The sequence below is a fragment of the Rhinolophus sinicus genome, chromosome 2 (assembly GCF_057876585.1).
Source record: "Rhinolophus sinicus isolate RSI-liver-muscle chromosome 2, RSI-T2T, whole genome shotgun sequence".
NCBI classification, from domain to species: Eukaryota; Metazoa; Chordata; class Mammalia; order Chiroptera; family Rhinolophidae; genus Rhinolophus; species Rhinolophus sinicus.
The window spans coordinates 63,348,759-63,361,896 of NC_142502.1; the positions used below are offsets into that span (position 1 = coordinate 63,348,759).

Genomic DNA, 13,138 nt, shown 5'->3' on the forward strand with positions numbered 1-13,138 from the left:
CTTATTTAAACTTAATATAATTATATTACATGTTGTTCAGAAGTCTCGTGCCTGTGCCTCTGGCCGTATTGTCATGATTAACATCGATTATATTTGCCTAGCCAGACATTCTAACTACATAATCTTTGCATAACAAAGGGGCTTTGTCGTGCGGGGCGGCCTGCGGGGTCTCTGCTCCCGCTCCCCATACAAGAATGCAGGACTTGGTGAGGCCAAAAAGGAACACCCACGGAGCCATAGGTAGGGGAGTCATACCACTACGGTCTCACTGGAGGCTGGGTTCACTGGACGTGCAAACTGCTGTCCGTTTTCTCTGCAACCGACGGAGGACTCTCCTCCACTCTCCTCGGCTCTCCTTCGTAGCCGCAGCAGTTATATTAGTGGCCAATGGCTCAATGGCTACAGCTGATGGCCAATCAGCCACAGCTGATTGGCCATCTACTACCTGAGCCAGCACCCTTCCACGTGAGGCCGAGAGCCTGTAAACTACTTTCTGGGGCTCTGCCCCCACAGGCTTCAAAAATATTAAATGTGTCAACAGGCATTTACTTCTACTGCCATAATCTCCACTTTCACTAGAGTATTTTAATTAGCATTTAACAATGTTAGAAATAGTTCATTGGCAAAATGAATGGCTTTCAAGATACGTGGATTGGTTTAAAATACTATAAAGGTACCTGAGCCCTAGAGTCAGACATTTGATAATCTCATTTTGGAACACTGTTGCACCTTCCACCTGGTTTTATGCACACTAATCACCTCTTCCTGTAATTGGTACAGTTCCCACTTGTGGAATCACTCAATTCCCTACTGTGTATGTTCTTGTCCATATGCTTAAACAAAAAAAACTCATGTGTACTTGAAATTAATTTTAAAAATTAAAATATTCTATCATACATTCCTTTTTTTGTTTTACAAATACTGCTCTGTACAGTTTCTCTCTTTCCATTTTGGAGTATCATTATAGTCTCAACTTAGTTTAATTGACTATAATTATTCTCCTTTGATGCTCAAAGTACCCCAATATGGCCCTGTAAGCTTGCTCCTTTCTTTAAGTCTGCACAAGATTTTTGAAGCACTTTTTATTTCTGGTGACAAGAGGTTCCAGTGTCCTAGATCCTGCAGTCCACTACACTTCAAGGAACTATGGTTCCTTTCTGGTGGAGAAGAGTATTACGCACACAGATCACAAGTAGAGTGGTGGGTAAAATGCTGCCAGGCCATTTCTTGTGGCATTTCTGGTTGAATTAACATATCATGCTGCTGGCCCCTACTTTTGTTATAAATGTTCATTGTCCACAAAGACTTTCTATTCATTGGCCATGAACCTCGATTATAGTTTGATGCTTTCTGTCCTAATCTGAGACCAACAGGGACAACACCTATTTAGTCAGATAGAGTCAGGATTATTGATCCATTCCAGTGAGGGAAACTGCATGCAAGAGGAACCGCGGGATGTTTCAGAGAACAAAGGAAAAGATAAGAGTTATTGGATCCAGAGGAAGAGTGGACTAAAGGAAGTAGTGTTTTGATAGATTCAGAGCAGGGCTGTATGTACGAGGTCAACATCAGATCTGGACTGCAGAATAGTCTCGGGACCTTGTTTCTTGGAAACTACAAAATTACTACATATATGGACTGTTGTATTCAGGAGCCCCTTAAATGAAGGCTTTGCACCGAGGATGGAAAGTGAGGCTGCTTCTTTGTGTCAGAGCACTTTAAATCCTCCAAGCAAGATCAGTGCTTCATTCTTCCTGATATAATTTCAACAGCAAGGTTCCTGATAGTGGATGATTGTAGAGAACATCAATCATTTTCCAGTGAGTTAGAAAGGAGACACTCAAAAGAAGGGGTTATTATTAACACTTTACAGCACATCCTTGGTAGTAATATTATTTCCTGTTAACTTTGCAGCAGGCTTTTCTGTTTGTTATCCCAGCCAAGCAAATATTTACATTCTTAGTTTGAACTAATTTTTCCTTTCCTATTCTGAATTATCCAAAGTCTTAGAGGAGAAAATAATGACTTAATGTGTTTCTTTTATGTATGCCTAGCTTTCTGTACAACAGTGGTTAGTACAAGAAGCATCAGTCTTCAACGTGTGAACCACAAGGTAATTTGCCTCACAATGCGCTTACAGTGCCTCACGCAGCTATTTCTACTGCCATTTGAGACCCTAATGATATTCCAGATTGTCACTATCATGCTGCAATGTTTGCCTTGATACCCTGCTCATTCCACCTCTGCTCAGGTACGAGAGCTACCCTAGTCTAAGTGAATTGTATTACTGTAATATAAAAGGAAACCCGGTACCATATCCATTGGTAATAAAGTAAAAGTATGAACTTAAACAAACAGGCTGTGCAGTAAGCAAATAGCAAAAGGCTGAAGGAGGTTATGGTTAAATTCAAATATGTTAGCTCTATAATAGATTATTAAAGTGTTAAGTTTTAAAATATAGTAAACGATAACCATAAAGAACATGTAGACAAAAGCAGATATCTCAACATAATTGTTTCCATGACAGTTTAAACATATTACTTTCATCTTGCTATTGGGAAAAACATCCAAAATCCATTTTCTAGGTGGTTGTTATTTTAGAATAATCCTTTCCTGTGGAATAATATTGCTAAAGGCAAGCCAGAAGAACTGTTGCATTTTACAATTGAGAGAATAATAAAATACAAGGAGACAATGTAAAATTCCATGTCTGGACTAGGAGTTAAACATGAGTAATAATCGTCAATATCTAAACATTTCTTATTTGAGCTTAACTCTCCCTTGCTTCTGCTTCCTTTTTTAGTTACCGTATCTTATTTTTTTCTTTTCCTGCCAAACAGTCACTGATATGTCTAATCTGTACTTATTTCTACCATTTTCTGCTTAACTTGCTACAATCTTATTTCCACTCAAGCCAATTCTATCAGAGCAGAGCTCGACAGTTGCCTGCTCCACTGACCTTTCCTCATTCCTCATCCTGTTTTGTTTAGTCATCAGACATTTACTGAAAGCTATACTGTGCCAAGAATTATTCTACTGACTGAGAGCTAGAAACTACAAAGTGAGAACAATGTGGCCAGGAGTGCCAGAGAATAAGGCAATGGAGAGTCTCTGTCCCCTAGGTTAACAGTGACAAAGCCCTTACCATGTCAGTGCTCTACACTTGTTAACTCTTTTAGTCTCCTTGACAACCCAAGTAGCTGGGAACCACTGTTATCCCAATTTTTCTGATGAAGAAACTGCAGCTAAGACATATTAAGTAACACAGCTGGTAAGCAGTAAACCTATCATGACCACAGAGATTCCTTTATGTCTTTTTTCACTCTCCTGACTGCTCCTCTGCCTTATTTGTCTCTTTCTCCTCATTCCATCCCTATTTCCTTGGGGTTGACCTTCCAAATCATCTTTTTCCAGTTCAAATTCCAGTCAACTCCATCTTACTATTTTTGTCATCCCTTAGACTTAAATTTTCTAGTCTGAATGTGTTACCTTTTTTGATTATCCAGTTCCTCTTCCCAATTATCCCTGGTGTCCTAGGGAGGAAACTCTGAGGTCATACTTTGATTTTTTCCTCCCCTTTCCTGAGATGTTATATCACACTCATTAAATCTCATCCTTCACGTCATCATTATCACATGCCCTAGTTCTTGCAACAGCTTCCTAGCCATATCCCTAACTCCAGCACTGCTCTCCCACAATCAGTCTTCAAGAATCTGGGTGTTTTTCTAATGTCCTACTACAGGAAGACAACATATTTCTCTTCCTGGCTTTCAAAGTCCTCCAAAAACTATGCCAACCCTACCTATCTAACTTTATTTCCCACCACTTCCCAAAAAATAATCTCCCTTTTCCTCTCTGTTTCCTCTCTCTTCCTTTCCAATAGCTATTTTGCTACTGAACTTCTTGTCAATTCCCACCTGCCTATTAAAATAATCACTTTTAGTCACAATAATCACAAATAGTCACTTTTAGTCACAATAATCACAAATAGTCAACGTTGCTCAAACAGTAGTTCGCAGTAATCAGAAGTGTCTGGACACTGATGGTAACCACTTTGAGCACCTCTTGTAATTGCAGAAGTCAAACGTGACTTGTATTCATCTTTTGTTATTGGTATATATTGAGTATTACCATTTTAATAGTTTTTTTTTCTTAAAATATGTATACATCTTTTTGGCAACCTCTGTACTGTAATAAAAGTTATGTGAATGTGCTCTCTCAAAATATCTTATTGTATTATATGTACAATGTAAATACACTGAACAAAGGGATGATGATTCACGTCCTGAGCAGGATGGAGCAAGATGGCATAAGATTTCATCATGCTACTCAGAATGGCATGCAATTCAAAATGTATGAATTGTTTATTTCTGGAATTTTCCATTCAATATTTTTGGACCACAGTTGACTGCGGGTCACTGAAAGGGTGAAAAGCAAAACCACGGCTAAGGGGGACTGCTGTATTATCAATTTAATCTATGTTAACATGTAATAATAGGTAATGAAGCTGAAACTATTGTCTAGGTATTACGTTTTTAATATTTAACACTAAATATGGTTTTAGAAATAAACTATCCCAGTCATAATAATCTTACATTAATATCTAAGTGGCATCATAATTTCAGTCTTAATGCTGCCAAACTTTTTCTAACAAATAAAAGATGAATGGACAGAGTTTAACTTTTCAATTTTAATAGAATGAACAGTGTGTCACAGAAAACAAATTTTAGTTTCTTGTAGCAGTTTGACAGTGAATATGAGAATCCAAAAAAATTCACACAACCAATGAATGTGACAGCACCACAAAATTAGCTACATTTCATGGATGCTTTTAAACATTTGCCATTGTTCATAATTTGGAGATACCTACTTTGAAAATATGGCCTCTAACTAGGTTTCATCAACAGCTCTTGTTAAATTCACCCTGATGCCATAGGTGGTTTTAGCCTGGCCCCCTCGGAGACCAGCTATATAAATCTGGGGCCTGGGCACGCCGGTGCTGCCTTCCCTCATAGATTGCGTGCTAGTGTCCTTTAAAGGGTACACCTGCGAACAATTTTCTCTTCTCATGTGACTAAGATCAGTTTGTACCGAGTGAGTAATCTTCTTACGCAAATTGGCCTAAGTAGAAAGAGAATACACAGGAAAATTAACATTTCTCTAAAGAACAAATAATATAAAATATTACCAGGTACCAGTTCATATTACCTATTTTTTTCCAATCCACAAAGAAATTAGTTATGCAACATTGCATTTTTCTACAAAACATTAGAATATTAGAAAAATCTAGAGTGTAACAGAAAATAAATATCCTTTGCCAAGAAGTCGGAAAATAAATAATGAAAATGGATCCAAAGAAATAACATACAGTTTCAAATTTACAATGAGTTCAATTATTTGTTAATATAATCTAATTCCTTCATTACTATACTTTCAGATTCAGACAACTTGGAATTTTTCCACCATTCTTGGTTTATTTTTATAAAGACAAAAAATTAAGATTTCCATTGTCTTATTTAAATTGGCTTCACCCAAGACTTTTGATATAAAAAGCTCTGATGTTTTCAGAATATATTTTTCATTATTCTACATTTTGTTTGCTGCTTTTATGGATTACTAGTAAACATGAACTTAAACAGATTACTCAGGCTGAAAAGCAAGGAGGAGCTTATACAAAGAATAGGGGCTACTGAGGTTATGGTGACGTCCAGGGGGAAAAACTCAGAAGGCATCAGAGCATATGAATTAAGAACGAGAGACTTGGAATTAGGGGAATTAGATTACACAGCTTATTTTCTACATTACTATTAACGTTACTATTCCACTGTCTTCGTTAGCATAATTTTACTATTCCAAGAGGCTCTTGTGAAAGCAAATAACTTGACTGTTGATTACAGAACATCCTGAAAAATGCATCACTTTTTCAGTAGCAAGCATTAACACATAGATTAAGCCTTGGGAGTCTTTACATCCCTTGTCTCAAAAATTACCTTGCTATTCCCATCAATGCTGGACTGCTTTTTCATGATCTTTACCTAATCCAATTCAAGCTCCCAACATATCCCCCGACCTACCCCTGGCATTGAAAGACCTGCCTTCAACCAAACTTTAAATTCTCAATACATTCTGACCTTACTGTTCCTCCTCTGAGACACTGCTGAGGTGGTGATTTCCCTCACGGCTTTAAGCTAATATACTCAGCTTTGTCTACTGGTGATACTTGGGGAGCTGGCATTCAGCATCATGCAATTCTAGGGGATAAGTAGGTCTCAGATGGGAATCAGACTGAAGTGGAGGTTGAGAAATGAGAAGAGTCAGAATGGAATTCAGCCCCACTGAATACCCCATTCTCTTAACATTTCTAGTCCAGACCTGTGCTGTGACCTCTTACTCTCATCTCCTATCCAACCGTCACTCCCTTCTTCTCCGTCGCCTATTTCCATCTCAACACCAACTTAATATGCCACCTAAGTCAATTGAGTGGAATTTTTATTTCACTTCTCTTATAACACTTAGCAAGAGGTACTTAAATATTTTTAGTGTATCAATGCTACTTGATAGACTTAGCTGCTGAAGAAGTAGGTAGTGGAATATATGTGTTAGCCAGTATATGTCTGATGAGTTCAAGTGAGTTTAGCAGATAATAGAAAAGAGTGTAGGGAGATGGGAGCTTCAAGAACTGCAGGAGAAAAATTGATAGGAATGCTAATGGAACAGTGATCTGGAAGGTATACCAGGAAGCTGAACTGTCCTCATTCCAGGAAATCAAGGCACTTTGTGAAAAGCTGCCACCAGAGAGGGTGGCAAGGGAAATGATGTGGTGAGTGAAAAGCCTGTGAGAAACTGAATATACAAACAAAGGCTAAAGAGCTTATGTGACAATAGAACTCTGACCCACAGTCTCTGCAGCAGCTAGTCCAGGAAGCCAAACCACAACCTCTGTAGCTGTCGCAGTCATGCCCAGAACAGTCAGGACTTGGCCAGCTTCCTTCTCTAGATGCCCACCCACCCTCTAACTCAGGACCAACAGAGAGAGCCAAATACGCTCACCAAACCAATCACATAAGATGCCTGCCTCCAGTTTCCCATGTCAACTACCTCCAATCAGAGAATACCTGAAGCCCTCCCTGTTTTCATATACAGTTTTCCCACTCCTCTCCCTGCCCTAGAGTCTCTGCCAAAGGGAAGCGATGGTGGCTGACTCCCTTAACTATAGCAAACTCTGAATAAATAGCCTCTGTTCTCATTCGGGTAGTCTTCATTTATTTCCACACCTTATTTCAGTTAAAGAGATGGGTAAAATAACCAAGAAAAAGCTACAGTTACAAAAAGGGTTTGTTTCCTTAATACTATAAACAATTATTTAAAATGACAAGAGACTATAAATATGGTAGGTGGATGGAATTCCATTGAGGGAATAGGGATGAGTTTCAAAGACAAACTTTAAAGGTAGGCACCTACTGAGATTAAGATGACTGAGAATCAGAACTAGAGAGCCCGGTATCTGGAAAGGACATGTTGACTATAACAGGGGACAATATCTGTGATATACTTAACAGAGGTAAAATTCTGTTCCTCAGCAAAAGTCCCGAAAAGAGAAGGGTATACTTCAAATGCTTAGAGGAAGCTGGGAGTGCTTTAAATACTAGCACCTCATAGATTAGCACAATAAATTAAAACTATTATATAGATTGCTAGAGGGATGAGATATAGAGATAGAGATAGACAGAGATAAGAGATAGCCACTATCATTGTTCTAGTTACTGGCTGGTATAATTTGAGAGTTGTTTCATGCTACTGAATTTCAATATATGCTTAAAATTGGAAGACAATCTTACAATGTAAAGTTGGCAAATATAAAGTATGCTTATTTTTATGTTAGCAAAGAACTCTGTACAACTACTATTTTATAAAAATAATTTAACTTGTCAACTCTATGAGTAACAACATATTAAAATTTCCCAACCTATAAGTAATTTTAGAAAATATTGTTACAAACCAATTTTATAGCTTTTCTTCTTAATTCCCATTCATTCCACTCATATGATGTCACAATTGTTGGTGGCAATATGTGTGTATCCGTCTGTGTGCTACTTTCATTCTTTGTAATTGGTTTTATATGTTTGTCAACATCTTTCATCTAAAGAAATGGAGTTTTGTAATTATTTGTAAAAATAAATAAGCATTATTTACATATAACTATTTAGCTAAAACTGACGAAAGATTAGAAAAACAAGAATTTTTAAACATGGGATATACTTGTAATACCAGCAGAGAAAATAAGCTCATAATTAGTAAGCTAAATGCAATTTATTTTCCTGGGCATTGTGGCTTTGTGCCTGATTTTGTAAATTTAATGTAGGAGGTAGATTTTGGAAGGGGAAAACCTAACATCACTCATTACCTCTCCAGCTTTCACAATTGGTAGCATAAGTGAATACCTTGTTGGAAATGGATAGAAGTTTAGAATAGCTATTAAATATTGGGTGTAAATCACATGTGTTTAAAGTATCAGAACATCTTTAGAATACACCTTAAACTCAAACTAGGCATACTTAGCCAGATTATTATCCAAGAAGTTATTTTGTTTTTTTTTGTTTGTTTGTTTGTTTTACAGAGTATGTTGGTTTTCTGCTGGGATACCCAGAAGCTCACTATTCAAATATTAAGTATTCAGTAATTCCACACTAATCAAGATATGATTATGCTGGGTATGAAGTTGCTGGAGAGGATGACAGAGGTTTAAGGAGCTCTGTCATGGTAAAAAGAAGGGAAAAGGATTACACTTTTTTTCACAAGTCAAGCAACAGATATGAGTGCCTACAATTTAACATATAATTTTTACCTTCAAAATGATCTTATGATACAATTAGGTAGACAAAAAAATGCTGAAAAGATAATTAACAATATTATACAAGTAAATGACAAGTAAATAATAAGAAGTATTATAGCATTGAAATATGGAGAGAGAAAACCCACTTCAATGGGTACTGAAGGTTACTAAAGAACAGCTGAGGATTAAATAGACAGAAAGAAAGAAAGGGAAAATAAGACCAGTTATGTAGGGGGACAATTGTTCTTTAATGGAATACAATGCATTGTCTACATAGAGCACACCTTTCTGGTTTTCTGATTCTAGCCTTTCATTGTCTTTGAGCTATCTTACAACTCTGTAAATTATAAATAAATGATAGTGAGTCCAAAAATTTCTTGTCTATAGACATGCAAATTCATAATTCTTTCAAGGTTTTCTATAGAACTTGACAGTGTAATTATCAAATTTATATGAAAAATCGAGAATCAAGTATAGTCAAGATTCTTTAGAGAAAAAAGATTTTCTATAAAGCTATAAAAAGATATAGGCACAGAAAATTTTAAACAATTGAATAATTGAACAGAATAGAGAGCCTAAAAAATAAGCCTGTGTATATAAGACACAGTGGGGAAAGGAGAGCATATTGAACATTTAATCTGGGACAATTTGCTATTCAAATGGAAAGAAAATTAAAATTGGATCTTTACCTCCCACCAGACACAAAAATCAAATCCAAGTGATTAAAGACTCTAGTGTGAAAGACAAATTTATATCTTTAAAAATCAATTTAGAAGAATATTTTTTATGATCTAAGGATATATGAGGTTTTCTTACACAAGACATAAAAGCTCAAGACATGAAGAAAAAAGAAAGGGCCTACCCAGTGGCTCAGGCTGTTGGAGGGCAGTGCTCTTAACGCCGCCTAATGCCAAAGATAAATTACACAATAAAATGAAAAACTTTGTTTATCAAAAGACACCACAAAGAGAATGAAAAGATAAGCAACACACTGGGAGAACATATCTGCACAACATATATCTAATAAAGAATGAGTATCAAAAATATATTTTAAAAAGAACATCTCCTACAAATCACTAAGAAAACGACATAAAACCAACAGAAAATTGGACGAAAGACATAGTCATTTCACAGATATATTGTTTAGGAATATATACATGAATGGCCAAAATTAAAAAGACAAGGAATGAATAACACCAAATTCAGAAAGTAGTTACTGAGCAGAAGAGAAAAGAATGAGATTGGAAAGGCGTACATAGGTGGCTCTGAGAAATTTGTTATAAGTGATGGATACACAGGTGTTTGTTTTTCATTGTTTTTATACAGTGATGCATTTTACATACCGTTTGGTTTATATAAATACCAGGGGTGCCAAAAATATGTATACAAGTGGACACTTTGGTCAACGTTGCTCAAGCAGCAGTTTGCCATAATCAGAAGTGTCTGGACACAGATGGTAACCACTTTGAGCACCTCTTGTAATTGCAGAAGTCAAATGTGACTTGTATTCATCTTTCTTTTGTTATTGGTATATATGGAGTATTACAATTTTAATACAGTTTTCTTTTCTTAAAATGTGTATATTTTTTTTTGGCACCCTCTGTATTACACAATTAAAAGTTAAAATTATTTATTTAAAATGAGTGGGACATATTTCCCAAGTGTAGTGTTTTCTTTTTAGCCTTTTTGTTTTATTTTATCAGAATTGATATATAAGTGCTTTTTTCAAAAAAATGATCTCACTTATGTTTTAGAAGTAGGTAGAGTATAAAATATAAATAAAAACCATTGAGTTTTATTAAGGCATAATTAGTGAAACTACTGATGTTTAAAAAAAAAACTAAGCAAATGATACTTTTTATGGATGGTACAACCTAATCTAATAAACACATAAATTCCCCCACTAATTATTTTATTATTTTAATGTAATTTCAGTTAAAATCCAGGAAGATTTTCAAGGAAAGTTGACAAATTCATTAATAAATTTACATGGACATATGAAGATCCATGCATGTCTAAGACAATTCTGAAAAAATAAAAGGCAAAGGGAAGGGTTTGACCTATCAGATAATAAAATATATTATAGAGCAATAGTAATTAAAACAGTATGGTGTCAGCACAGAGATAGAAAAATAGGCCAGTGGAACAGAATCAAGAACCTAGAAACAAGCTCATTTGGTATGCAAATTGTTAGTACAATGGAAGTGGCATCATATTTAATGGGAAAACTATACATTATTAGTATACTTTAAATGAGTTAGGAAAGCTGGCTCACAGCATGAAGAAAAATAAAATTAGGATTCTTCATCTCTAAATGGATTACAGACCTAAATGTGAATAATAAATTAAAACAGAAGAAAACGTAGATGGATAACCTAAGACAATGAAGGATTTCTAAAACAAGACTTCAAAAAGAACAATGTTTAAAGAGAAAAATTAATAGCTATGACTACATTAAAATTAAAGGTGTGTCTTCAATGAAGGACTCAGCTGACAAAGCTAAAAGGTGGCAGACTGGGCAAAGACATTTGGAAAATTATAACTGATAAAGAATTAGTACTTACAGTAGACAAGGAATTCCTGCCAAGCAATGAGTTAAAGACAGAAAGAACAGTATAGAAAAAGAAAAAACTGGCAAAAGTTATGAATAGTCGTATGGAATGGGAAATCTGAGTTATAGATGTAAGAATATATGCTGAACTTCGCTATCAGAAAAAGTACAATTAAACAATATGAGAAACCATTTTTAAATTCATCACATTGGCAAAAATTATAAACCCAGGTAACAGCAACTGCTACCAGGATTATGGGTAAGCAACAAGCCTCACAGACTGGAGTTAAATTGGTCCAAAATTTTGAGAGTAACCTCTCAGTTGAGCCAAAAATTATAGGCCTACCATTTGGCCGCATACAGGATACTAAATATACCACTCTCTCTCCACAACAGAAGGAACCTAGAGAACTCTGGAGAATTGCCTCATCCAAAAGGAGTGTCACATCAGTAGGCTGGTAGCACTTTGTCAGAACAAGAGCACCAACTGAACCGTCCAGGGTTCTCTGCCACAGCTGTCCCACTCCCCAACCACTTTGTTCTTACCAGTCACTGCTTGGGTCCCTGCTGACCTGGTAAGTGGTACCCAAACCCATCTGTTTCATAGTCAAATTTTGATAAAAATAACAACATTTTAAACTATGTATTTCAAGTTTTTTTTGTGGTTTTTTTTTTCATTTTAGTGAGCTTAAAAGAAAGGAACTGAATGTGTGTGTGGGGGGGGGGGGGTGGAGACAGAGTAATTAAAAGGTGAACAATAAAAATGAGAGACCAAGAGGAAGAAAATGAGCAGTAGAATGTGAGCGCCATGCAGGCAGGGGTCTATATCTGTTTTGTTCACTGCTAAATCCCCTATGCCAAGAACAGTGCCTGGCACACAGTAAGTAGCTATGGAATGAATTGATGAATAGGCATCCACATACAAAGAAACACACCTTCAGATGTATGTTGTGGCCTTTCAGACTTGTGATTTAAACATGTTAAATTATTTTACAACTTTATGTTATCACCTATGTTATCTGTGCTGAATTCCTTCTATTTTAGGTAGGAAAATACGGTAGTTGCAATTATTTCTCTAAATGTAGTCTTTCTCTTTCATGTTTTCCCAGTCGAATTCATCAGTTTGACTCCTTATCATTTCTACTATTCTTTGTGGATTTCCTTAGTTTCCATCTGCAGATGTGAATCCCTTTCAGATAATCTGGAAAAGTCCTCATCTGACCCTATCTCTGCATGGACTTGGGAACCATGTACAACAAAATATAACTTTTTAATTAAATATCCTTTTAAATGTCATAAATTCTTAAAACACCTTCCTTACCTGAGAATATGGAATGAGTGTTTCAAAATGTTGATGAAGTTCCAGTAGCTGAATTAATTCTGCATTTTTTTTGGCCTTTTCTCTAATTAAACCAATGTAAATTTCAGGGTTTTCTGCAAATGAATATGCAGCACTTCTGGTACTGAAAGTGTAATACTTTTCTTTATGTTTCAAAATTCCGATTGCTGGATTTCCTGAAAATTAAAAAAAGGAATTGAATGTGCTATAAATATTCAGTGATTTCTTTGTTTGTAATATACCCATAGAATCATTTCCTATACACTCCATTTTTAACTTATCATTTATGTTTTTATTTTGCTAAAATGTTACAATTAGCTATGTTAAATTATACATTTTGTTAAATTATATTTTATGTGAAATTCATATTAAATTAACTACTTTTATATATTTTATATATTTATATATTTAAAGC

The 13,138-nt window shown here is 35.7% G+C and overlaps 1 protein-coding gene across 6 annotated transcripts in view; it reads right to left on the reverse strand.

The window, feature by feature from the left end:
• Positions 1 to 3,766: 3,766 nt before the first annotated feature.
• Positions 3,767 to 13,138, reverse strand: part of CFAP206 (cilia and flagella associated protein 206) — a 30,962-nt gene continuing 21,590 nt past the window's right edge. For 4 of the 6 annotated variants that reach the window (XM_074333278.2, XM_074333277.2, XM_074333276.2 and 1 more), the window contains 4 exons: positions 12,706 to 12,899; positions 9,696 to 9,737; positions 8,000 to 8,140; positions 3,767 to 5,121 (listed from right to left, as the gene is read on the reverse strand). In XM_074333278.2, the coding sequence (XP_074189379.1) occupies positions 4,891 to 5,121; positions 8,000 to 8,140; positions 9,696 to 9,737; positions 12,706 to 12,899 (608 nt within the window). In that variant the 3' untranslated portion in view covers positions 3,767 to 4,890. The remainder of the gene's footprint in view (positions 5,122 to 7,999; positions 8,141 to 9,695; positions 9,738 to 12,705; positions 12,900 to 13,138) is intronic. The other 2 variants (XM_019743232.3, XM_074333279.2) reach the window with 2 other exon arrangements.